The 26,694-nt window shown below is 39.1% G+C and overlaps 6 protein-coding genes across 10 annotated transcripts; 4 read left to right on the top strand and 2 right to left on the bottom strand.

Moving 5' to 3' along the window:
* Positions 1 to 41: 41 nt before the first annotated feature.
* On the bottom strand, positions 42 to 1,180 carry LOC108054397 (chromo domain-containing protein rhino-like). Its single transcript, XM_017137332.3, has one exon. It carries the CDS (start codon positions 1,132 to 1,134, stop codon positions 280 to 282), a length of 855 nt encoding a protein of 284 aa, XP_016992821.2. The 5' UTR covers positions 1,135 to 1,180; the 3' UTR covers positions 42 to 279.
* A 730-nt stretch (positions 1,181 to 1,910) lies between these two features.
* Positions 1,911 to 3,305, top strand: LOC108054437 (chromo domain-containing protein rhino-like). The gene has a single exon (XM_017137402.3). The coding sequence runs from the start codon at positions 2,027 to 2,029 to the stop codon at positions 2,969 to 2,971; it is 945 nt and encodes a 314-aa protein (XP_016992891.2). The 5' UTR covers positions 1,911 to 2,026; the 3' UTR covers positions 2,972 to 3,305.
* A 200-nt stretch (positions 3,306 to 3,505) lies between these two features.
* LOC108054436 (chronophin-like) lies at positions 3,506 to 6,613 on the top strand. 2 transcript variants are annotated; one of them, XM_017137401.3, is made up of 3 exons: positions 3,506 to 3,704; positions 4,825 to 5,202; positions 5,706 to 6,606. In XM_017137401.3, the coding sequence occupies exons 1-3, from the start codon at positions 3,687 to 3,689 to the stop codon at positions 6,249 to 6,251; spliced, it is 942 nt and encodes a 313-aa protein (XP_016992890.2). In that variant the 5' UTR covers positions 3,506 to 3,686; the 3' UTR covers positions 6,252 to 6,606. The 2 variants fall into 2 exon arrangements, with proteins under 2 accessions (XP_016992890.2, XP_070075205.1); XM_070219104.1 differs by lacking the exon at positions 3,506 to 3,704 and adding an exon at positions 4,591 to 4,635 and having other exon boundaries at positions 5,706 to 6,613.
* A 420-nt stretch (positions 6,614 to 7,033) lies between these two features.
* On the top strand, positions 7,034 to 23,032 carry LOC108054417 (uncharacterized). 4 transcript variants are annotated; one of them, XM_017137370.3, is made up of 10 exons: positions 7,034 to 7,178; positions 8,198 to 8,350; positions 16,269 to 16,946; positions 17,394 to 17,513; positions 17,946 to 18,026; positions 19,294 to 19,402; positions 19,892 to 20,151; positions 20,514 to 20,570; positions 21,437 to 21,704; positions 22,138 to 23,032. In XM_017137370.3, exons 3-10 carry the CDS (start codon positions 16,376 to 16,378, stop codon positions 22,715 to 22,717), a joined length of 2,046 nt encoding a protein of 681 aa, XP_016992859.2. In that variant the 5' UTR covers positions 7,034 to 7,178; positions 8,198 to 8,350; positions 16,269 to 16,375; the 3' UTR covers positions 22,718 to 23,032. The 4 variants fall into 4 exon arrangements, with proteins under 4 accessions (XP_016992859.2, XP_070074829.1, XP_070074828.1 ...); XM_070218728.1 differs by lacking the exon at positions 17,946 to 18,026; XM_070218727.1 differs by lacking the exon at positions 20,514 to 20,570.
* Positions 23,033 to 23,996: 964 nt separating this feature from the next.
* LOC108054432 (kelch domain-containing protein 3) lies at positions 23,997 to 25,787 on the top strand. The gene has a single exon (XM_017137396.3). The coding sequence runs from the start codon at positions 24,259 to 24,261 to the stop codon at positions 25,477 to 25,479; it is 1,221 nt and encodes a 406-aa protein (XP_016992885.2). The 5' UTR covers positions 23,997 to 24,258; the 3' UTR covers positions 25,480 to 25,787.
* LOC108054433 (INO80 complex subunit C) lies at positions 25,768 to 26,656 on the bottom strand. The gene is made up of 2 exons (XM_017137397.3): positions 26,499 to 26,656; positions 25,768 to 26,440 (listed from the first exon to the last, which is right to left on the bottom strand). The coding sequence occupies exons 1-2, from the start codon at positions 26,632 to 26,634 to the stop codon at positions 26,241 to 26,243; spliced, it is 336 nt and encodes a 111-aa protein (XP_016992886.1). The 5' UTR covers positions 26,635 to 26,656; the 3' UTR covers positions 25,768 to 26,240.
* Between the last annotated feature and the right edge of the window lie 38 nt (positions 26,657 to 26,694).

Below are 26,694 nucleotides of genomic sequence, written 5' to 3'. Positions count from 1 at the left end.
TATTATAATTAATTATATAATATCATAAGATCTCGTCACTCAAAGTATAAAGCTTTTATTAGATTAACTCTAGAAACTAGAAAATAATGATTAATTTAAATTTTTAATAATTTTTGTTGTTAAATGACTTGTTTCTCTTTTACTTTTTTAAAAAGTACGATTTTTAAATGACCTTTTTCTTTTTTAATAATAATTATCTTGTATGAAAATTTAAAAAAAAAATGAAAAAAAATTATATTTGTTCAGCCTATTATGCAAGACAAGAATTTCCAGGCATCCTTAGTGATCAGAAAGTTTCAAGCCCTCAAAGAACTTTATGATTGGGATGGGGTATGCCTGCCTGATCTCCTCCAGGCGCACGGCGTCCACCTCGTCGCAGCCCTTCCAGGAGACGAACAAGAAGGTTTTATCGCGAACTTTAAAGCAGTGATGCACCTTCTCCAGTTCGAGACCGCGCTCCAACCCGAAGGGTTTCGTGCGTTCCGGCATTTTCCAGCTATCTGGACCGTCCTCCGAGGCGATCGACTCCTCCCCGGAACTCGGGAGATCGTCTTTGGATGGCGTATCCTCGTGGCCACCGACCTGCGGCGGCATCATGTCCACCGGTGAGCTGTGGATGCGCTGCATTTCCAAGTCAACCGGGTCTGCGTTGCTCTCCAGATGAGAGCATGAGTGACGTCGGGGTATCGGAGCCTTTGGATTGCCCTTGCCCTTGCCCTTAACAGGAGGATTGATCACAGCCTGGACTTCCGCCTCGGGCTGCTCCATTTCCCGAGAAACACTCGATGAATGCCTGCGCTTTGGCTTCTTGGTGGATTTCCGGGTCTTCTTGGTTGCCCCCTGCGGCTGCTTCTGCTCCTGATCGCCACCGGCGTTCTGCCCCTGGCTGCGCCGCAAGAGCTCTGCCTCGAAGTCGGCCAGCAGATCGCAGCAGTGGATCACTCCCTCCAGCGGCTCCCAGGTGTTCTCCTCGTCCGAGAAGCCCAGCCACTTCACCAGGTACTGAAGACGCCCGCCCTTCAGGCGCTTGCCCACGATCTTCTCCACCACATACACATTGCAGTCCGGTGCGCTGGTTGCGGATGCTTCGGCGGCTGCGGAGTCACAGGGCTTTTCCGGCTGTCCACTAGACATGTTTTCTTTTCGACACAAAAAAAAAAGAAAAAAGAGTGGCACCCAAAGCGACGCGCGGAAAATGAGAATGGAGGAAAACATGGCGGCGAGCTTCGGCGCTGCCAACGCGCTTCAATTAACTGCAATTAGGGGTATTCCAGTGTAATCGAATCCATTTGCAAAAGCGCATTAATCTTAAGGCTATCTATAGTTTTTCTTTGTATTAATTATGACGTCCGATTATTTTTAGCATACATATGTTGTTTAAACTTAATGCCGTGTTTTATATAACTTACTGAAAATCTTATAAAAAAGCCATTCGCGAATTTGGTATAACTATATTTTCTTTAAATATATTTGGTTCACAAAATTGCCATAAATCAAGTTTGAGATTTATTTTTGATCACAAGGAATAACTTTTATTTTTTAACTTTTATTATAAAACTAAAAAAATAACAGTTATACTCAGAGTTTTACTTAACAAATCAGGAACTAACTGGTAAAATATGATTTTTTAAATGAAATTCAAAACAGTTACGTTTACTAATTTTATTACATCGAATATACACAATATGTTAGGTTTTTACTTACTGCCTTTTTTTTAAAAATGGTATAAAATTTAAAGTTTTTAATGAGCATTGAATTGGACATTTAAAGCGTTGCTTTTACCGGTCGCTGGTTAAATTTAAGTTTAAAGAGCTTAATGCTTACCATAAATTTAATATACGGACGACAAAACGGTGGAATCTGGTTAGCCAGCCCTCGTTTACAGTTACCTGCATATAACAGCGAGTTGGCAGCCCGCATCCTGAGCTTGACGCCGTTTTTACCTTTGTTTTTTTACCGCGTGACGCCATGCGTCTCTAATTTTTCTCTAATTTTTTATGTGCTACGTCTAAAAAAAACTATAGTTATGTCTAAAACCTCATTGAAGGGTGTCTCCGCAGCCGAGCACGAGCCCATCGATGATCAGGATGTCGAGTACGAGGTGGAGAAGCTCTTGGCCCACAGCTACTTGCGCGGTCGCAAGCAATTTCTGGTGAAATGGAAGGGATATCCCATGGATCAGTCCACCTGGGAGCCCATGGAGGAGTTGGACAACTGCATTGCCTCGCTGATGGACTACGAAGAGGAGGACTTCATTAAGATCATGAAAAACACCAATAAGAAGCGGGCGAAGATCAGGCAGAAAGAGGAGTTGGTGCCTACCTATGTTATGATGAATAATAAGGAGTATTCACCGGTCTACGCTGAGCAGGAAGAGTTCCTGGGCTTTGACAAGGAGTCTTCCTCCTCCTCCTCCCAAGTGAAGCAGGAGCAGGTGCATCTAAGTGATGACGAATCAGTGGGTGAGTCCATTAGCTCGGTGGCCCACTCGGAAGAAGATTCACAGGAGGCATCATCAATCCAAGCTATTTGTAATAGTAAAACGTCCCAGGAGCAGGAGTTTCTAGAGGAAGCTTCATTGGGTTTTGAAGAAACCACTGCATCTGGAACAACCACCGAGGAGGAGAAGAAGGAATCCAATTCTTGGCTAACCGTAGCCCAGATACAAACTCAGCTAAGGCTAGACGAGCTGCTCGCCGACTTGGAGCGCACCATCCGTCAGGAGGGACTTCACCTGAACGTGAAAAAGAAGAAACGCGGCTGGAAGATGCCGGAGACCTCGAAAACCTACGGCATAGGACGCTGTCTGCAGCTGGAGAAGATTCACAACTGCTTCAAGGTGCGCGAGCAGCTCTTTTTCTGCGTCACCTGGAAGGGATGTGGCACCATGGACGCAGTGCCTCTGCGGTGCATCAAGTACTTGTACCCCGAGCTCATCATCCAGTTCCTTGAGACGTTGCAGAAAGTTTAGATTCCAAAAATCGGATACTAGGATTAGGAAACGCTAGTTGTCTATATTATGTATTTTTTGAACCAACATTTGACAACGATTTCTGTCGCGATTTTTTGTTTGTTATTGCCAATGTTATGTATTTTTTTAATCACAATTTTATTGTTAATAACGACTTCTATTACGGAGAAACGTAATAAGAAGGTAATATGTAGTCTTTGAGTTTAAAATGTTAAATGGAAGCTGAAACTCCCGCATTTATAATTTAATAATAATATGTTTATATGTGTTAAATTAAAAAATGTTAATTAAGGATTGTTTAAGTTTTATTTTATTAAAATACCTTGCTACAGAATTATGATATAAGTTTTATATATGTTCCAAGATTCGGAAGTCATGATTTGAGCTTTTCCATGTAGTGATTATACAGTTAATTTATTTATAGATAATCTCCAAGTGATGAAGATATGGAAAGGGAGGACTGATAAGTCCGATAAGTAGGAAACCGTTCTCTCTTCGGCTTTTGTTTTGCTTTCTCAACGTTGTTGTGACGACTGTTCTATCTGGGATCTTTGACGCCTCGCTTTGAGGTGCTAATTTAGACTCAGTCTCTGTTCCATAGTTTCAGTTTCTCGGCTCCACTTTCAATTTGCGTTTTAATTTCAGCTGTCGCCATTCGGCGACGTTAGTTTGCCGACAACCGTGCCCACGATAACAGCTTTCGCATCGGATTTCAATGGAGGAGGGTAATGGGGTAAGTTGCTTAGGATAATCTGTACATCAATCTCAATATCAATCAATATCAGCTAACAACACTCAGTTTTAAAGTTTTTCTGTCCATATTGCGTATATATCACTTTTTATTGCAGTCGATAAAAGCTGAACCGCAAGACTTGTACATCCAATAATTGCACAAGAAACATTAGACATTTCTATAAATTAAATATCTTTATAATCTGGAAAATACTTTCTATCGTTTGAGTTCTTGAATTCTGCAATTTATTTTTCAATATTATTTAAAATTTGTTGAAACCTTTTTTTTAGAGTGAAAAAATGTATTCGAATTTTGGATAAAACTGGCCTTTTTTTGTGTTTTTCGAGCGTAATTTGGCCAAATCGAGGCCGACAGCCAAAAGACCGACTGTTTTGAGCTGCTAAAGACCTAAACTAACGATCCCCATCACTTTTGAAAAAAAATAAAATTTTCATAAATTTTCACTTTTTTGATAAGGGGTAACATCATCATTTTTTGCGAAAAATTGAAAAAATTAAAAATTTCCAGGTTGGAATGCCAATCGATTGGGAATTTTATTACGAGCTCAACGATGTATAACATTCCATATTTGGGCCATTATTTCCATTGTTATGGCCAAAATACTGTTTTTTGGGGTGATAAATCAAGGTCTCGATTTTGGACAAAAATTTTATGTTTTTAAAACTGGGTTTTTGCTGTAACTTGGACAAGAATGGTCCGATATCAAAAAGGCGGACTGTTTTGTGCAGCTTACAACTGTATATTTAATATCAGTGCACTTTCCGACTGATTTGAGAAAATTAATTTTCGACCGAATTTTCGCATTTTTGGTAAGGGGTACCATCATCATTTTTTGCGAAAAATTGAAAAAATTAAAAATTTCCAGGTTGGAATGCCAATCGATTGGGAATTTAATAACGAGCTCAACGAGGTATGACATTCCAAATTTGGACCATTATTTCCTTTGTTCTTGGCTAAAATTCCGATTTTTCAGGGTAAAAAAAAATCGAATTTTAGACAAAAGATAGCTTTTTTTGTGTATTTCAATCAGAATTATAATAATAATTTTTATTTTATTGTTACATATTTAACTTATGAGTAATTTATTTATTATTTTCAGGTCAAACACATTCTAGAGCTGAGCGAGGATGAGCGGCGCAACTTTGTGGACTCCTTCGACCGGGTGTTCAGCGACATAGACGGTGTCCTGTGGACCCTGAAGGATCCGGTGCCGCGGGCCGCCGAGGGATACGCTGCCCTCGAGCGGAGGGGCAAACAGTTGACCTATGTGACCAACAACAGCGTGCTGGCGGAGGAGCAGTGCCTCAAGCGCTTCGCCAAGATCGGGATGAAGGTGCAGCCGGAGCAGATCTGGCATCCGGCCAAGTCCATCGCAGCCTATCTGAGCGGCATTAAGCTCGAGGGCCTCATCTACGTCATCGCCAGCCAGCCGTTTAAGGAAGTAATGCGCGAAGCGGGTTTCCACATACTGGACGGAGTGAGTATTATCCAAGAATTAAAGCCAAATTCCACTCGAATTATTATTTATAAATGTTTATAGTATTTAACAACAATAAAACGGTTATACCGAATATTATATGAAAATTATAAAAAAAGATTTTAGACATTTTTGAAAGAATTTTTAAAAAAAGAAAGGTCAACTAATTAATATTATTAATTATTAATATTTTCTAAAACCATTTAAAAAAATACCTTTTCCCTTTAAAAATATATTTGCTTTCCATTAGAATTGTTATATTTGTTTGAAATTTTATAGGAAACAGAAAAAAAGTGACTGCCAAAAGTTATGTGAAATTTATAAAAAAGACTTAAGGCATCTTTGAATATTTTCCAAAACAACTAAAGACTTTTCCCGTTTAAAAAATAATTTTTTTGTATACATATTTTATCCCTAATTTTCCCTTTTTTCATAAAGGAAAAATGTTTAAAAATTTTATAAAATTACAAGTATTTCGATTAATAGTTTTCTAATCTCCGCAGCCCAACGAGTCCATCGAGGGAAGCTTCGCCAGCCTGGCGGAGCACATTTTCGACCGGCAGGAGGTGCGCGCCGTGGTCATCGACGTGGACTTCAACCTGAGCTATCCCAAGTTGGCTCGAGCGCATCAGTATCTGCGTCATCCGGATTGCCTGCTGATTGGCGGCGCCACCGATATCCTGCTGCCCGTGGCCAAGGACGTGAATATCCTGGGACCGGGGGCGTTTGCTTCCATGCTGGCGGATGCCAGTGGCAGGCCATTAGAAGCCATTACACTGGGCAAACCGGGACGCCAGCTGGGCGACCTGCTCATCGGTCATCTCAAGATCGAGCAGCCCAGTCGGGTGCTCATGATCGGCGACATGTTGGCCCAGGACATTGGCTTTGGCCGCCAGTGCGGCTTCCAGACGCTGCTCGTCCTCAGCGGCGGCTGCACGCGGGCGGAGTTCCTCGGGGAGAAGGATCCCGCCCGCCTGCCGGACTTCTATGCGGACAGCGTGGCCGATGTGGCTCAGCTGTTGGACGGCGCACCCAGGGCACATGTCTAATTAATCTCTAATTTATAATTTATCCCTTTTCCGAGGATTGAAGTTTCCTTGGAATATATGCATGACCATCTTGCAAGTCCCATTTGTATCTATAGGCATTTAATATTTAATATTAAGTCCTTGCCATATTATTTAGCCTTTTTTTTCATTTTTCTATTGTAATTTTCAGTGAATTCTTAAGATTTTTTTTTTGCCTGAAGGTAAAAATTATTTCATTATTTCAAACGAATGAAATTGGTTAGCTTTGAAGAACCATAATATTGTATTATTCGTATTGTATTGTAATGAATACTTTATTAATATAATTTTTAAAAATATTTAATTTAAATCGTTCTATCTAGCATTATTGTTTTTTCTTTTTTAACAAACATTTTCAAGTTTATTATTTCAATAGAATGAAATTGGTTAGCTTTAAAAAAACATAATATTGTATTATTCGTATTGTATTGTATTGAATACCTAACATATATTATTTTTAAACATATTCCATTTAAATCGTTCAATTTAGTATTCTTGTTTTTTTTTAAACAAACATTTGCAACAAATAAATTTTTCCAACACTTTCAGTTCACCCCGTACGACGTGTCATCATTTTTAAGCGTTGTAAGTGTGAGGATAAAAAGCATTTATTTATTTATAGTTTTATAAATTATTTAATTACAAGGTAGTTTTTAAAAAGCGGTTATTTTAAAATAATAGTGCAAAGCTCTCGCTGTGAGCTTTTTGGCATTTCCGCTATTTGCGCATACGTTCATACTTTTTGGTATTTCTATCGGTATTTTTCCAAAAGTTCTCCATACAGCGGAGGGGTGAAGGTTCCTCAGTTCCCCAGTTTCCCATTCAAAAAAAAACTTTGAACGAAACGGACGCATTTTTGGAAAAGGGTATTTTTATCCCCGTGTTTTCGTGTTTTGCCGGCATTTTGGCGTAAGTGTACGCGCGCTTCCCTCTCGTTCCCCCCTCGCCCTTCCCCCTTGCCTTTCCTCCCTTTTCGTAAGTGACGCGCGCACTGAACTAACGGTGAAAATACAGCGAGTGTGCAATTTATTAATATAAATAGCGCGTAATTCAATACACACACCTATACACATTGTTCGCGAACGTGCGTGTTTTTTTTTGTATCTTTTGTGTGTACCTTTTTGTTTTTGCAAGTGTAGAATAAAAAACAAAATAATAATAATTGTTTGAAATTTGAATGGAGTGTGCGGGAGGGAGACGGCAATAGGTGCGCTGATCAGCTGAAGGTGAACCAGTTGTTGTTGTTTTACTTGTTGTTGCTGGCTTCATTTCAAATTCAAGTGCAAACCCTTTTATTGTCATTTGATGTCATGACGTCACTGAGCCCGTTTTAGCGATCAGATGACTCAGGTACACTGAGAGAAATGGGATTGCCAAAAGATCCCTAAGAAAAATATTTAAAACTAATTGAATTATAAAATGTTATTTATTTTTCCTTATTACCAATATTAAATATTAATTTTTATTAGTTACCTATTTAATTTTATTTTTTTAAACCTAAATCGAGACCTAACATTTTTTTGGTTGTGCATTTAGGAGATCTCACGCCTTTTTTTTAGCTCTGACGTCAACTGAGCAATTTAGAAATGCCTCAAAAATGCTAAACAATTGGTGACTACTATTAACTTACAGAACAACAAGAACAGCACATCAGCAACAACAACAACAACAACAACAAGGGCAAACAACAAACAGAGCAAAATATCAATGTCTACCTTATCAGTTGATAATGGAAAATTGCCCAACTCCCCCTTTTCCACCCACTCGCTGATAAGATAAGATAAAAATTCATTCCGCCGCGTGTTTCGCATTCTTTTTTTTTCTTTTCCCCCTCACGTATATACAAGTTTTTTTGCGCTGTGCATCAATCAGAATTCTGTGAAAAGTTGTTAACACACACGTTTTATATGTATGAATATTTTTTTTAGAGTAGTGGAATAAACCGAGCAAACCAGCAAGGAAAACATAAAACAAATTAAGCAAATAGCAAATAGAAGTGACCGAAAAGGAGAACGAGAACCGGTTGCAAATCAAGTGGCAAATAAAACACGTCATTTTCTTGGTCGATCTACTAGCAACAGGTGAGTTGAATGTCTCTGGAGTGAAAAATGCGGGGAAATGTGGGGGTGGCGGTAATGTTTGCTGTACTTTCACCTTTCCGGCGGCCTAATAAGGGCTATTTATAAGCCAAGACTCGGGCTTTGTTCAATTTCTTGGCCATTTTTGGTTGTTTCTTACACATTTTGGCAGCTTTCATAAATTAAAGCTATTAAATTAGACACAAATTACATAAAATTACTTAGTTTTTCGATGAGAATAATAAACTGAATTTTTAGGATTTTATGTAATCCAGTATTTTAGAATTTATCCCATTAATTAAAATTTTTTTTTTTAATTACAATTAAGTTAGTCACAAATTAGTCATCTTTTCTAGAGAATAATAAACAGAATTTTTCAATTTAATCTAATCCAGTATTTTTAAAATTATTTAGTTTATTTTACAATTGTTTGAAAATACAATTGAATTAGTAATAAATTAGTCAGTTTGTTTATGAGATAAATAAACAGAATTGTTTTATTTTATGTAATCCAGTAATAATTATCCAAACAAATTTAAACAAATTACTTACTTTGTAGAAAATATTCAATTATTTTAAAAGTACAATCTTTTATTTGATGTGCTCTCAAAAGCTAAATAACATTTGCTAACAACTGAAATTATCGTATCATTAAATCATATGACTAATACTACACACAAAATGCTTTAAACCTAATTCAAAGGGAAATCGATATGATTTGTCAGTGCTTTTTTTTATCTCAACTTTGAATTCCCCAGAAAAATTTGGTATTCCGCAGAACTTGATATTAAAGTAACAATTCGTGCATAACCATTACGATTCGAGGGTATCATAATAAACAATTCGCTGCCGTGCTGCATTTGAATTTCAATTTGAGTAATTTGAGCGGCGAGGCTAAGTGAGAATAACGATATTGACCTCCACAAAACTAACCGAACGATTACCCTTTATGAGTCTGGGGATTCGCTATTTTGTGTTGGTACTTATTTTGTACATTTCGTGCTTTTCTTTGATAACGTTATTTGCGTTCTTTATAACTTGTGTAGCCTGGGTTTATCTAAATCCATTTCCGCTTCCACGTTTCTTTGTCGCAGTTTCAGTTTCAGTTTATTTGCCATTGCTTTGTTTCTGTTTCATTTGTCTGACCTGCATTTTCCCCCCTTTTTTTTCTGTATTTTTCTCTATTTTGTTGTATGTTCGCTGTTCCAGTCGGTGGAAATTTGAACAATTTTTACGAGGCTAAAAACATTTGGTTAACAAATTGTATACAATGGAGAGCGCAATGAAGAAACTGGAATATAAAAGCCTGAGAGGCGTCCAAAAATGATCTCATTCTCGTTTGGCGGCTGTGCAGATTATTTATTGTTGCTTACTTAGTTTCTTTTTTTGTTTTTTCCAGTTTTTACATCGAGGCAATTTTGTTGCACATTCTGGCAAATTTTTTGAAAAATATATTGGGAATAGGGAAAAGTTTTACATGAAAACAAGAAAACCTAAGATGGAACTTCTAGCATTTCAAAACATTTTTAAACACTTTTGAACATTTTTGAAGAATTAAAATGCAAATTATAAGTACTTTAAATGTTATATTTGTTTAAACAGATCTTGAGAATTTCTTAACAAAAATTTCTGGCAGAGAAAAATGTTTATTATTTTTATTTCGTGAGTTTATCAAGAAATTAATTACCATTTTGGCCAGACACCTTGTTTTTTGGGAAACATAAGTATTGCCAGTTGCGGTGCGAGACCATCTGCTCTCATTATAATTATCTGTTCGATATATTCGCTGCCCGGTGTGTGGTTCATTCAACTTGGAAAGCCTTCTCCTCCTCCGCCAGAATCTCCCGGTCTTTCGGTCAATCGTCCGGCTCTGCATTTAAAAATAATTCCCACTGCTTCTTGTTTTGATTTTGGTTCTACGATTCTATCCTCTCTACTCTTTACACGGATCAAATGAGGCGTGAGTGTAAAATGATATGGAGTTGTCAGCGGGACGACGAGCGGGAATTTAACCTCATTTTTTTCACTCTGCCGATAAACAAATTGCAATTCGAGATGAGCCGCGAATTTCACCCGTCTTTCCTATGCGTTTGGCGGCATGACTGAAAGTTGTTTTGTAATATTAGAGCAGAGTGTGGATGTGACCTGGATTTTTGCAGCTGGTTGTCGGCAGCTCAGTTAGTGAGTTGAAGGCTTGTATTCGACCTCCCATATCTTTTTCGATTCGAAATTAGGCATTTTTTTAAATCGGTTGGGTATCGGGTCTAAACCGGTTAAGCAGTTTTGATTAAATGAGTCAATGGTTCGTGTTCAACCTCCCATATATTTTTCAATTCAAAATGAACAATTTTTTTGAATCGGTTGGGTATCGGGTCTAAACCGGTTATGCAGTTTTGGAGAACCTTTGAGGCTTTTATACCGACTATTCCTCGTTGCTTGTGATTACTAACATCTATTTTCGTACAATGATTAACGCATCCTCGTTTCCAATCATTAACCGCTATGTAGGTCACTTAATGACGCCCTAATCAGCCTCTAATCGGCGCTCCTTAAACAGTAACAACAAAGCAAAACCACCACTGACACACTAAGGAACTTTGCCCCCAAAAAAATCGGAAAGAAAAAGAAAAACCAAAGGGGTTTGGGGGATGGAAAAGGGGGTCGGCTTCTTTCAGCATTTGTAAAGTGCATTTTCGATGTGTGTTCCGTGGCCATAAAACTGTCCGACTAGCCATATTGCCAAGTCGCTCTAATTTATGGAGCACCACCACCCAAACCACCAACCACCATGGGTAGTTTTTTGTGTTCTGTTTACAGAGAGGGTGGTGCTCTGAACTTTGCCTCGCTAATTCCCAGAATATTGCCGGCTATTGTGTAACCAAAGGAAAGCCGACTTTTCTTCTCTTTTCTTGCGTGCCTCAGTATGAGTTTCAGTTTGAGTGCATGGTCTTTACTTATTAATGATTGCACTTCGAGCTGCGAGTTCAAAAATTGAAAGGGTCCAACTCACGCACTCCATAATTGCTTTTTTGTCTATTTCTAAGCCATTTTTAGCGAGTGAAAGGTTATAATCTGATTAGTGGGTACCTGATAATAGAAAAGCTGAAAATATAGGGACTTTAAATGTAGAATTATCATTATTTTTGCAAAACCCTATGCATAGACATTATTTTGTAGGGTAACCATTAGTCGAATATATTGCGGATTAATGTCAAGTTATAGGATCTTTAAATATAAACAAATATAATATATTATAATCTTTCTTTTTTCTAAACCCTATGCATAGATCATATTTTGTAGGGTAACCATTAGTCGAATATAATGCGTATGATTGAGAAAATTTATATTCCGTGCACAAAGGGAATAAAGAATAAGCGGGAGGAAAATGGGAAAGTTCAGGGGGCGGGGTCATTGGAGGACTGGGGGGAATACAAAAATGGAACCCACGCACTGCATCAAGTATTGATCCGCGGCTAATTGATCAAGTGATCCAATCATGGAATTCCAAATGAATCGAGGAAATTAATTGGGCAGTGGAAAGGGCGAAAATGACGCATTAAATGCGACTGATGTGGAAACAGAACCCCAAATATTGCATCAAACCAAATTCGACCGAGAGAACATTGTTTTTTTTTCGTCGCCCACACAAGAAACTCAATAAATAGTGTTTGTGAGCCCCCCATCTGACGAAAGACAAATAAATCTTGCCATCTGAGTATAAATATTTTTCCAATTTGCGCAACATTTCGGGGAGTGAATGGTGAATCACGCGGGACGATTAGAAAATCCAGACAAACCGACGACAGGAAACGGTTTAATTTTGATGATCTCTTGGAAAGAAATCAGTGAAACATAGAAAAAAACCAAGTGACTAATAACGCATTTAAAAAACAAGTTATGCTTGACGAAAAAAAAACAAGATAAAAACTCACTTACAAAATAGTTCGTGATATCCAAGTTCGAGTTCTCAGATTGTTTGCTTTGAAGGTCGGACACCCGACTTCGCAACTTGTTTGCCGATTTAAATAATCTCAAATGCCTCAAATATTGCGTCACGGGCGATAAAAGCCATCCCATAATGAAATACTATACTATATAAAGCCCTGACGTCATCATCGCTCCTCGAAAGAATCCCAACCTCAATGAGGTTCGCAAACAAAACCAAACGAACTCAATTAACCGAAATGGAAAAACAATTTAAGCCGACTAAACGTTATTCAGATATGCAAATTCTGATTTGATTCTGAGTTTCTATTCAAATTGTATTGCCAGTTAAAGTTCAGGGCAAGAATAAATAATTCAATTCGCTAGACTTTTTTCAAATGTTATAATAAAACTGGATTCGTAATTATAAGATCAAAAAATAAATAACTCAATTCGCTAGAATTTTTTCACAGTTCATTATTAAACTTAATTCGTAATTATAATAATTATCAGATAAAACAAAAATAAATATATATATTTAAAGAATATTTCAAACCAGACTTTTTTCAAAATTCAAAGATAAAAAATCGAATGGGTAGCAAATTTAATGCAAATTCTTTTTTGTTTGTTGCTCTTTGCCAAATAAATTACCAAATTTTTCAGCCACAAGAGAGTTCGCGGAACCTCCTTTAAAAATATTGCTACAATTTTCCAAATTGTTTTATAAACAACCGAAGGCAATTCACCGCCCAGACAATTGAGGCATTCTGAAAAAAAAAGATAAAGGCCGGGTGAGAAATAATTTCCGAATAACCTTGACATGAAACGAAATTATGAAAATGTCCAGATATGTTTTCGGGTATATTTAGATCTCAATGGGGCAAGATTTTCATTGCTTAATCGGGCAGAACAGATGGATGGATGGATATCTATAGCTTTTCTTATCCAGCGGGTCAAGAAAACAAACAAACGCAGTTGATTGTCAATTAACCATTAAATCAACAAGGTTCGATCGAATCACGCTTTTTTGCGCTGTGAGTCACTAAACAAGTATAACCGAGTTTACTTTTTACTTTGAGTCACGTTCGCCCCTTCGGCTAATTGCGCCAAAGGGAAAATTAACTGAAATTAACTTAAATTATGCGGTAATTAGCTGTTCTCACACTGAACTAGATAAGCCGAATACATAAGTAGATGTCGTTACGTGTTTTGTTTTTTTAGTCTGAAAAAATTGTATATGAGTGACGAATCCTTCGATAGGAAATTACAGTGGATCCCACGCAGAATAAAAAAAGAAAAAGGGGACAGGAAATCGCTGGTAAATAAGTGTCTACATATGAGATTTTCTTGTGTGGGCCTCTCTGAAAACCCACATTCTGGCTGGAGTTTGCCTGGTTTGACTTGGTTTGGCTCCACGCCTCACTTGAAAGGTACATTGAAAATAAATATACATGAAATTTCTAACAAAAATGTATATTTCTATTATTAACAGGAGATTGATAGATATTATTGATAGATATTATTGATATGGAAAAATAATACAAGTATTATAAATGACATCTTAAACTTAATTCTCAGTGCAAAACTACCCATCTAAAAATACCCTTTCAAACTATTAGTATGCTAACTATTACGCACAAAAGATTAAATAAATCCAACAATTAAAAAGAAGGAATTTTAGTGGATGATAAGCAAAAAATATTATAAATAAAAATAAATTATGAATAATTTTGTGACTCTTTTTACTTTACTTTTGAAAATGCCTGAAACCCACTAGGAAAGAGTGTTTTTTGTGTGGGCTGTGGAGGAAACTACTAACGGAAATTGCTGGCGGATCCCTTCTGTGAAAAATGTGTGTTTTTTTTTGTCCAGCCAAATATGAAATTTGATTTTGTTTGTGTGCAATGTACAATGTGGTATGTTGTATGTTGTTTGTACTATGCATATTTTTTGTGTCAAGACACGTGACTGGAGCTCTGTGAAGCGTAAAGGGTTTTTCGCTGGGGGCCAAGCCCTTTGCCCCTTCGGGAGTTACGCATCGCCAGGCACTTGCGATAGGAATTTCCATTTCAGAAGATCGGCGAACTATAAAAATAAAAACAAAAAACAGAAAAACCGAAAAGAGTTGTCCAACGGAAGTGAAGAAATGCATTTACCGGGAAGGCGGGACTGTACCATTTTTGGTGCAGTTTATCTGCTCATATTTTTTTTTGTTTTAATTGAAATTGCAGACGGCAAATAATTTCCGGCCATGAAATTCGAGTGCTGGTGGTGCTGCACCCTTTAACGAAAAAAACAAAAATGTGAAGTGGGAGGAAGCGCTTTAATCTAATTAAGTGAATGGGATGAACGGATAATGTCTCATATAAGTACATTTTTGAAGATTGTCAGGGGATGGAAAATACAATAATCGTTGAAATAAACAAAAATTTAAGTGCGTAACTCGATTCCAATGATTACTTGAATATTATTGGATTTTTATTAAAGGTATTTTTATTTTATATGTTTTTAAGATATTACTGATCCCTAAAATCCTATTATTATAATATGCATTTTTTTACATTTTTTATTGTGAAGTAAACAAAAAGGGAATACCTTTTAATGATCTAATACCATTGTTTTGGAACCCAAACATACAAATACTATTTTAAAACAGGGTTTTCCCCTCATTAGCCAAATGTGTAGTTGCCATCTAATGAATTTCCTCGCTGTAATGTTCTTCTGGGACCTAGAATTCCAAACACTGGCATTTGGAAAATGTAAATTTTCATTTCCTCTGCATTTTCCGCTTTCCTTTCGTCCTTTTCAGCCGGCTCAGTTCATTCGCCTCTCCCTTCCCTTGGGTTTTTTTTCCTATTTTTTTTTTGTTTGTCCTATGCAAATTTAGCGGCAGGTCAACCCCCAAGAACCCCATTTTCCACCCCCTTCCCCCCCTCTGCTTATTCTTAACAGTTTTCCATCTCTTTCGCTTTTCCCTGGGCGAGTTCAAAAACCTTTTTGTGGCTGTTTGGGTGACATTTGGCCGGAAGTTGACTTTTGCCTTTAATTGCAGGGGGTGGCAGGTGGAACGCCCCCCCCCCCCCTGAACTTTCCACCACTTTGGACCCCATTTATATGGTTGTCATGCACTTGGCGTTACCAAGTTCCTATTGATTTTCTTCTGTCTCTTTGCTTTTGCTTTGTTTTGGTTCGGTTTCTTTTATTGTTATTATTTCGTAGGCCCGAAACCAAGTCACTGGGTCGCAGTAAGCTGCCAAAAGGGGGAGGGGGGGGGGGTCTTGGATTTATGACACCAATTATTTATGAATTCTAAATTTGTTTGGCCCATTGCCAGACAGACAGACAGCCAGCCAGGGAAAGAAGCCCCGAAATCAGACGAAAGGCGTCGAAAGGAGTCAAGGGGGAGAAGGGGGGACAGGTAACATTTGATATGACCGATGGGGCAGGGGAAATATGGAAATGCGAATACCTGGCTAAAAATAGAGGCACACAGTGAAGAGTCTTTGAAAGTGCAAAGGAATATTTTGATAATCTAGACTAATAAAAAAATCGTAAAAAAACAAGGGTTTGACTTAAAAATCTAAAAAATAAAACCGAAATTCGGAAATAATCTATATATAATCTAGAAATTAGGGTCCACTACAAAAATCTTAAATATAAATAGGAAAACTAGAAAAAAAGTCTCACCCACAAAACGTAAAAATGTTTTTAAAAAAATACATACAAAAAATAAAGATGCTTTTATGTGTTTAATTACTTAAAAAATATGTTTTCACCTAACAAAATTTATTGGAAATTTTTAATAATAAATAAAAAATCTTTATTATAATTAGTAAAATATTTATTTGACGTAGAGCTAGAATATTTTATATAGAAACATGAGTTATGCTGCTATTAGATAGTAAACCCTATACATAGTATTCATTTAATCCGCCATAAGCACGCTTCACTGTCCACCAGTCACTAATGACAGTCGACTTTTGCTTTCTTTCGGCAGCACACCAGCAAGTTTGGGCTCAAGGACATTGCCGGAGCGGAATCGTATCGGATCGAAGGAGCAGCAGCAGGAGCAGGAGTTCCAGGAAGGAGCAGGAGGAGCACACCATGTCGGAGCGCAGGAGTCACATACAGATGGCGCCGCCACCGCCGCCACCCAAGCCAAACAAATCGCAGGCAACGACAGCGAATGGAAATGGGAGTGGAAATGGCAACGGCAACGGAGTCCTACCGAATGGCAATAAAAACTATAACAAAATTGTCGCAGGCCAGGAACAGGAGGCTCAGAACTCGAGCGGCGTTCAGAGGAGCCAGTCGCCACCGCGCACAGAACAGGTCGTGATGACGCCCCGCGGAAAGACGGCCAACAGCACGGTGATCCTCATCGAAAGGAAGCTCGTCGATGAGATCAACGATCGGGTTCATGTGGCCGGAGGCGATCACACCGGGATCATTATCAACAAGGACACGGTGGCGGGACAAAAGAGCGCCAGCAAGGCGGCCGCCTTGTCCTTGGAGTTCCGCGTCTTCCTGGTCAGCGCCAATACGGGCAAGCACTCGCAGGAGTCGAGGACGCTGAGGTTCTGGTTCCGCGACTGGCTGACCAACGACGAGAAGCAGGCCCACATCGCCCAGGACTTCTTCAAGGAACTGGTCAGTCCGCAGGACTTTCCCAGAGGTGCGTCTCTTGATTAACTAAAATTGGAAAAAAAAAATAGTATAGAATTATGCTACGTAATATATATTTGAAATATTTATTTTTAGAATTTATAGAATTATGCTGCGATATATATTTGAAATATTTACTATTCAAGGATACTTTTAATAATTTCCTAAATATAATTTTTTTTTGTATTAAAAGTACTATAGAATTTTTTACAAAAAAACGGCAAGTAGTAAACATCAACCATAACGGATTGTCTTAAAAATCTAAAAAAAAACATAAATTCGGAAATAATCTATAGGAAAATGTAAATACTTTTTAAGACGAGTTTAACATAAGTACCAAATCACCTTAACAACTTCTTAAAAAAGTTAATAAGCAATATAAATTCCTTTAGAAAATAACCAACATTAGGTATAGTTTAGGATTTAAAATTACTTTTACTTTTATTTTATTCCGTAGACTATGTGGGATTCATCAAGAAGATAATGAAGCTGCTGCAGCACGGATACTCGGAGATCCAGTCCATCGAGATTGAGCTGCGGATCCTGGAGGAGACCTCTGCTCCGCCATCGCGACCACGTGAGTATTCCAGCATTCTTATATATGGAAATTGTAAGAAAGGAACTTGATTTTAAAATGATAAATATTTGAAATCCCTATAGAAGAAAGCTTTCTTAAAGTAAAAAATAAAGTATTTTACTTTGGAATTTCGGAGCCAAATATTTTATTGCAAACTTTTTGAATAGAGCTTGACAACTATCGATTTTTTCGATATTTCCAAAATATCGATTTGATAACAACGAATATTAAATATCGTAAATTAGCACACTGTCGATATTTTTTAGATTTTTCAAAATTTCTCTATCGAAATAATATCAAGTTCCAAGCTTAGCCAACTTTATATACTGTACCATCCAAAATTGACTTCTCATCTGAACAACCGTATATATGACTATCCATCTATCCTCTGGGCTGTGCTGTGGTTATTTGTGTGGTGTTTTTGGCGATCAGCCCGGGATGGGTACATCATCTACTGCTACGGCGACTGCAACCGGAAGTTCGAGGAGGCGCTGTTGGCGCAGCGGAAGACAGGTGACGGCGACAACCTGATGAAGGCCATTTGGCTGGACATGTACACCGAGCAGCTGAGCGCCAGGCGGAAATGAGGGGATTCCCATCTCTATTTCCTAGTTCCAGAGCTCCAATGCTCCCACAACTAATCATCTAATCCGCTCAACGAACTCCGTTTTGTATCCGCTTCGTGGCACCTCCTCCTCTTCGCCTCTTCTTTGTTGTTCGTTATTCGTTGTTCCCTTTTTCGTTTTGTTTTTACTTTCGTACTAATGCACGCACTAAAAAAAACTCACTAAAAAATGCAAACATATTTAAAAAAAGTGTTGTGCACTCCCAAAGAAATGTAAAAAAGCGAAATAAAATAAATGCCCAGGCGAATGGCTTGCAAAACTGTAAAGGTTTTTAGGTGGCTTTCAATGCTAGCGAAAGGCTCTCAAACTGTAAACCCAAACTTTAAGGATTAGAAAAGGTAGTTCATCTTCTTTCATCTGCGAAACTTTCAAGCAAGCTACGATGTAATAGTATAATTTTTCATAAAATAAAAATCGAAATCTAAAAAGTTTGCTTTATATAGAATTTCTAGAATACTTTTTTGCATATAATCCAAAGTTAAATCATCAGTTTATCTTCCTTTCCATTCTTGTAAACTTAGAATTGCTCTGGTGTTGTGGCTCTTCAACTTTAAATTCAGTTTTTAAAAGTTAGGCTTATTTTGTTAAAATGTAAATGCTGATATAAAGAAGCATTTTATATTTATTTTTCTAAATTTAAACCAACTTTCGACCTTGAGTTGTTAAGAACTTTAACTAAAAACCACAAAAGATAGCAAACACTAGTTTGAGAACTACTTTAAAGTTTGACATTAAAAAACTTTTCCATCGCTCCCCTTGCTCCCCTTTAATTGAAATGTGCTTCTCAAACCGCCAGCTTCGTTGCTCTCAAACCCCCCCCATCATTACCCCACCCATCCAGTTGTCCTCAAAGTGCAGTCTACAGTCTACACACCTCAAGTGTCCAATTTGTCTGCTGTCTGCAATTAAAATCCGCTGCTTGAGCACTTAATTGACCGCCCTGCCAGCCGATCTGTGTGTGTGTGTGTGTTTATCTTTTACTAACAGACACCCTCCGCCTAACCAGCCACGCCCACCGCCCACCGCTCAGAGTAGATGTCATTGCTCGCTAACAGAAACAAAATCCTGGCTAAATGAATAACCAACCATTGGAAGTAGGGAACTCCCGAACCTGTGCTTTAATCGTGTGTTTCCCTTGCCTTTTTTTCGCACAGTTTCTCTCGAGGAATCCCAGTTCGAATCTCCACCGCTGACCCAGGAGAAGGTGCTGGAGCTCATCGAGCAGGCATATCCCAATCCCGTGTCCCCCGAGGATCTGGCCAAGTGAGTAGTTTACCAAGTTTATAATATATCTGTTAAAAATAATTAAGAGGTTTTAAAAACTACTTAAAACATATAATATTAGGAAAAAGGGGATATAATTTTGATTTTTTAAACTTAAATAAAAATGTATTTACAAAATTAAACATTCTAGTTCCTTCAAAAAATCCCTAACTTTTCCACAAACTATTTACATATTTCTTGAAAAATAGTAATCCTATCCAGGTTAATAAATTTCATTTAATTAATTAATTTTTTATTTATTTATGAGAAGTTAATGATGTTTATAAATTCAAGAGCTAACAATTTTTTTTAAATTAATTATTCTGTTAACAAGAACAGTTTAAAATGTACATATAATATTATTATTATTAACGTTTTACCTTTTTTCTTAAAAAATAATAATCCTATCAAAGCTAAAATCACTTAGTATTTCTTATCCCTAAGATACTAGTTGCTTATTTGTAATGAAATCTGTTCCTTTTTCCCCAGGGACTACGGCTGGAGTGAGCAGGATGTCCTGCTGGTGATCAAGTCGCTGCAAGATCGCGGCCTGATCAAGTCGATGGAGTACAACGCGTACACCCGCATCCACCACGAGGACAAGGAGATCAAGGTGGTCAAGCAGATGCCCACGATTGCCTCGAATAAGCAGCCCACCATCGCCATTATCACGGCTCAGTATTGCGAGAAGCTCGCCGTGGACGCGATGCTCGAGAACAAGGAGACATTTGTCCGATACACCACAGTCGGTAGGTTCTCTAGTTCGATAAGGAATCGCATAATTGCACGATTACCGATTGCCATTATCGATTGGCGATTAAGGTTCAAAACGAAACTCTGCGTCGTCGCCTTATCCCCAATTCTTACTAATCGATCTCTTGCCTAACCATCTTTTCTCTGTTTCTCTCTTTCCCTCTCTCTCTCTGTTCCCCTAACTCCTCGACTCCGGTGGCCAAAATATAAAAAAAATACATCACCACGAAATTACCACCATTACCGAATGAATTTGCATACAATTTTGCCGATGGTTTGCTTGCCTGCAATAAAAAAACCAAAAACAAAAAAACATTTCACCTTCCCCTGAACCCAAAAATTCAAAACCATGTAACAGATTCCGATCCCAATCTAACGAACTCACTCAGAAAGTCCAAAAAGAAACGAAGATTCGGTAAGCTAAATGTCCAGAATCCACATCTAAATTCCGACGCACCCATAGAAATCCAGGTCAAGTTCATAGGTATTTCGATCTTTCCATCTATCGAGTGAGTCCTGTACTCGAATGACTAGCCATAAACTTGGTTAGAAAGTTATGAACTTGGCCTAGAATAATTTGATTGTTGTTACTTTCGTGTCTGTGTTGTATCGTCTCGGTTTCGGTTTTGTGTTTCACTTTATTTGGTTGTTGTTATGGTAAAGGATTGTCCTAGGATACATAACCTTATATTGTACATACATGTGTAACTCTCACCATTAGACGGATTGATTAGCTCCGTCACGCACTTGGTTCATCTATTTATATAGGTCTATATATATTGAATGGTTAACAATCAATCTTAAAATACTATATTGTGTTTATAACAAAAGAATCTTTAAGAAAGCTGTTTAATTTTTGAAAAATAAACTCACAAAAAAGGTAGTAAGTCCAAAGATTTCCTTTTTTAAATTTAAATATTTTTCGCTATGTTTTTGTCCATTTAATTTTTTACTAGTTTTAAATATTCTAATATTTATATTGATTTTAAAGTGCCATTTTTTTTTCAATAACGTAATTATAGCAATTTTAATTTAATATTTTCTACCTTGATTTAAATATTTTTTAAATATTATTGGATTTAAATATTAAATAGAAATCTATGAATTCAATATGCAGATATTTATTTTCACTATGCCATTTTATTTTCTAAGTATTTCTTTTTATATCTGATCCGATTCTCATCTATCTTCTTTTTGTGACTGGTGTAATATCATTGTCCTGAGCGTAAACCACGTAAACCCCGAAACCCACTAACCTATATATCTTCTCTATTCCCGCAGGCGAATCGAACGTTTATACCCTGGGCAATATCGGGGCGCACAGGATCGTGAGCACCAAGCTGCCGTCGGTGGGCAGCAATCGGGAGGCGATGACGGCGACGGGCAACACCACCACCCGCCTGTTGGGCACATTCCAGAAGGTCGACTTCGTCTTCATTGTGGGCGTGGCCGGTGGTGTGCCCCACTACACGGACTACAAGAAGCATGTGCGGCTGGGCGACGTGGTCATCTCGTATGTGGACAAGCAGCGGGCGCTGATCAGCAATAGGTAATGATGGGTTATGGGATAGATCTGGAAAAATTATCGATATTTTCGATGTTTTCACAATATTGATTCGATAATAACGGTGTTTTCAAAAGAAATCAGGGATATATCTTGAAACGATCGATATTTTTACAATATCGATTTGATGATAACGATGTTTTCAAGGGAAATCAAATAATAAATAGGATAGATCTTGAAATAATCGATATTTTCGATATTTTTACAAAGCCGATTCGATAATAACGATGTTTTTAAGGGAAATCACATAATAAATAGGATAGATCTGGAAAATTATTGATATTTTCGTTATTTTCACAACATTGATTCGATAATATCGATGTTTTAATCACAAAAATAAATATCAATATTTTTCAAGCCCTATTTTAGGATGGTATATTACTAGAAATTAACCCTCCTATTTTTTCCACACACACAGCAAGGAGAAACCCTACGTGTACTTGTACAAGAGCGGCGATGACGTGAAGACCTACTTCCCGGTGAACGACTCGCTGCAGCAGATCGCCGAGAGCCTGCAGGCCAACATGCAGGTGAAGCGCCCGTGGGAGGACTACCTCAACCAGGCCCAGCAGGCGCTGGCCCAGAAAACGGAGGCGGACTTCAATCGGCCGGATGGGCGGACGGACAAGCTGTTCATGAACATCGGCAACAACGAGGTGATCGAGGTGGCCCATCCCATTGCCGCCGACGAGGTGGACGGGGTGAATAGGCTGCGCCTCCACCTGGGACCCATTGGATCCGGTCGCGATCTGGTGAGGAGCGACGAGCTGCGCACCCAGTTCGCCCGCAAGTACGGCCTCCTGGCCACCGATGTGGAGATGTCCAGTGTGCTGGACAGCATCATCGGCAACTGCAGGGAGAGCTTCATTCTGGTGAAGGGCATTGCCGACTACAAGGATGGAACTTCCACCCGCAAGTGGCAGAATTTCGCAGCCATTTCGGCGGCCTCGGTCGTGAAGTCGGTTATCTGCGGCATGGACGCGCCCACGAATGTCTAGGGGGGATCGGAACCCCTACCCTGCCCTATTCCCCTCCTCCTCCTCGCATTTCCGATTCGATTTTCCTACCCGTCTCCTCTTTTTTTTATGATCTGCTATTAAGGAGCAGCAACCTTCGTAAACCAAAATGTGCATAGATTGCATCATATACATAATGTATGTTCGCGTAATATTGTATTAAATGATTTCTTGTTATTTATTTTGTTATAACTTTTGTACTACAACCAATCTAATTTACACACAAACACTTGACGTATATAAACACATATATACAGCAGTAAATAAATATCGCAACTAAGCTTGCAAAAACTACAACTACTTAGCTGTTCGCATTGGGTTGACTAAATAGCTACATAGCTACAATTTAACCAAAAATCAAGATTTTGATTTTCATCTAAAAAAAAACAGTATTTTGGCCATAACAATGGAAATAATGGTCCAAATATGGAATGCCATACCTCGTTAAACTCGTAATAAAATTCCCAATCGATTGGCATTTCAAACTGGAAATTTTTAATTTTTTCCATTTTTCGCAAAAAATTATGATGGTACCCCTTATCGAAAAGGCGAAAATTGGGTCGAAAATTAATTTTCTCAAATCAGTCGCAAAGTGCACTGATATTAATTATAGGGTTGTAAGCTGCTCAAAACAGTTTGCCTTTTTGATTTGGGACCATTTTTGTCCAAGTTAGAGCCAAAAATCTATAATAAAAAATCGAATTTTTACCAAAAATCAAGATCCTGATTTTCCATCGAAACATAAGTAGTATTTTGGTCATAAAAATTTAAATAATGATCAAAATATGGAATGTCATACCTCGTTGAGCTCGTAATGAAATTCCCAATCCATTGGCATTTCAATCTAAAAATTTTTAATTTTTTCCATTTTTTGCAAAAAATTGTGATCAATAGTTATTCAAAACAGTCTTTCTTTTTTCTGTGGGACCTTTATTGGACGAGTTATAAAGAAAAACATCCAGAAAAATTTATATTTTTTCCAAAACTTTGCATTGTGACTTATTGCCAAAAAAAAGTAACACTATTTCAGACGTAACTAATATTTCATGGAAAGGAAAAGTCAAGACGCGATATGAAGTTTTTAATAAAAATAAAATAATATTCCATTTTCCGGTAATAATAGTTTTTTATTTATGTTGACCAAAATTTAAATTTCGATAGTTTCACATCTTACTCAAGCGATAGTTCCCCATCCCCGTGCCGCAGTGGAGGCCGTGCATTTTATCGTTTGTTTTTCGAATGACAGTCACGCGCCCATCGCCAACGCCCAACTACAACAATAAAAAGTTGAATTTTTTTTTAGCAGCGGAGCGGAGTGGAGCGTTTTTGGTATCAGCGTTTACACCTGTGTGGCCTTCAATCGCACTGCACCCCCTGCACCTGCCACCCGCCAGCCGCCACCTTCTGCCCACGGCCACCACCCCCCAGGCACAAAGCGAACAACGCACTTGCCTTCCTTTGTTTTACATTTTGCGAGTGCTGAGAAAGAGGAGCAAGTTGCTCCTCCTGCTCCGCCCATTCAAATGCTGTGGACGGTGCACCTGGACGGTGGGCCGCAGCGGGTCAATCACGCGGCGGTGGGCGTGGGCGACTTCATCTACAGCTTCGGCGGCTATTGCACCGGCTACGATTATCGCTACAACGAGCCGATCGATGTGCATGTCCTGAATGCGCACACAATGCGCTGGTCGCTGGTTCCCCAGCAGCTGGACGCCGCGGGAGCGCCGCTCAAGTATCCCCAGGTGCCCTTCCAGCGCTACGGCCACACGGTGGTGGCCTACAAGGAGCGCATTTACATTTGGGGCGGTCGCAACGACGAGAATCTCTGCAATGCCTTGTATTGCTTTGATCCCAAGACGGCCCAGTGGTCGAGACCGCAGGTCACAGGCTGTCTGCCTGGCGCCCGTGATGGCCACTCGGCCTGTGTGATCGGCAACAGTATGTTCATCTTTGGCGGCTTCGTCGACGAGATCAACGAGTTCAGCAGCGATGTGCATAGCCTCAATTTGGACACCATGGAATGGCGCTATGTTCAGACCTTTGGCGTGCCGCCCAGCTACAGGGATTTCCATGCGGCTGTGGCCTACGAGCAGGAGCGCATGTACATCTTTGGCGGCCGCGGGGATAAGCATAGTCCTTACCACAGCCAAGAGGAGACCTATTGCCATGAGATTGTCTACCTGGACATGAAGACCAAGGTCTGGCATCGACCATTTACGGCGGGCAAGGTGCCCGTGGGCCGTCGCAGTCATAGTATGTTTGTGTACAACAAGCTGATCTACGTTTTTGGCGGCTACAACGGGCTGCTCGATCAGCATTTCAACGATCTGTATACCTTTGATCCGCGCACCAAGCTCTGGAATTTGATAAGGGGCAATGGCAAGGCGCCGACGGCTCGCCGCAGGCAGTGCGCCATTGTGATGGCCACCCGGATGTTCCTGTTCGGCGGCACGAGTCCCAGGAGCAGCAGCAGTAGCTCTGGATCGATCAGTTCCCCAGCAGCAGCGGAAGCATCTCAGCCAGAAACTGGAGCTGCGGCCACAACTGTGCCGCCCGGCGTAACGCTCATCGACTACAGCGATCTGCATGTGCTGGACTTTGAGCCCACTTTGAAGACCCTAGCCACGATGGTGGTGCTAAAGCATCAGCTGGACATCTCGGGGCTGCCCAGGAGCTTTCGTTCCGATCTGCAGATGCTCACGCAGCCGAACAGTATTAGCCGGCCCATCAATCAGGCCGGCTAGCATCTAAAAACCTAAAAAAAAACCAACTGTCGACTGCCACAAACGAAAGAAAACGCATCACGGAGCCACTAGTCCGGTTCCTGGTATTCTAAAAACCATTGGAGGAGCAAGCTCGAATGAGGAATGACGAGGAAGAGAAGCCCCGAATATTACAAAAGTTTTAGAAACTTGCTTTTGGTACTTCTGATAGCTGCTAATTAAATACACAATAATAACGATGATTATGCGAATGCGAATGATATTATAATAGAAATGTAGCTCGTAAAACATTTATAAAACGTCCTTAAATAAAAACTCCATTAACTTTATTGTGATTTTTTGATAATATTTAAAGACTATTATATTTTTATTTATTTATTTAAAGCTAACTTACAGTATATAGTTTTTTTCGTTTAATATTGAAAGACAAACAAACTAGCAAACACAATTTTGTTTATATTGCCTGGTAAACTATTTATTTTACTTATTAGTAGCTATGTGGCAGCTTTTCTTTGTTAGTTTTGACAATTTTCAACACTCAAGGTAGACATTTCACCTTGTATTTATGAAAGCAAATATTATAGGGGAGTTTTTAAGGTTTAAAGTTAGTTGCTTATATGGTAATCCAGCTAGGAAGTCACTTAGTTAGTCAGCCTCGCACGCAATGCCAGTAAAAGCAAGGTCAGCAGCTACGTAATTGGCTATTGTGAGTGGCCCATGGGGTATATACTATACTAGGCTATGTTATTCTATACTATCTTATACTGTAGATATAGATAAATCTATCCCACGGCGCTTGTGTAGCCGCGCACTGTGAGGTAGCCGTTGATGATGTCCGAGGGCATGTGCTGCATGGAAGCGTACTCGTCCGCGTTGGCGAACCGCAGCTTGGTGTGCGGATCGGCATAGGGAGCGGGCAGGCCGCTGATGTCCGAGTACTTCTTGGCCGGAACCAGCGAGGGCGGCGCATTGAGCGTGAAGTCTGCGAAATGGTAATTATTAAATAGGCTAAAGTAAAGCACCTATTTTTCAGCACTCACAGGTGGGCCTGTCGGCGGGCAGCTTTAAGTTCCGCTCCATGTTGCTTATCTGCCGCAGCGGGCGGTATACACAGTTCTTGGGGAAGGCAAAGGGCCGCTTAAAAGAGCGTTTCGGTTTCCCTGAATTCGTATCCATTTTTATATTTAATTGAGATGGCAAAATCATTGACCGGCCTATCGATGTGCCTAGAGATGA

The sequence above is a fragment of the Drosophila takahashii genome, chromosome X (genome assembly GCF_030179915.1).
Source record: "Drosophila takahashii strain IR98-3 E-12201 chromosome X, DtakHiC1v2, whole genome shotgun sequence".
Lineage (NCBI taxonomy): Eukaryota > Metazoa > Arthropoda > Insecta > Diptera > Drosophilidae > Drosophila > Drosophila takahashii.
The sequence above is the reverse complement of the archived record's forward strand: the minus strand, read 5'-3'. Positions and strand labels throughout refer to the sequence as shown.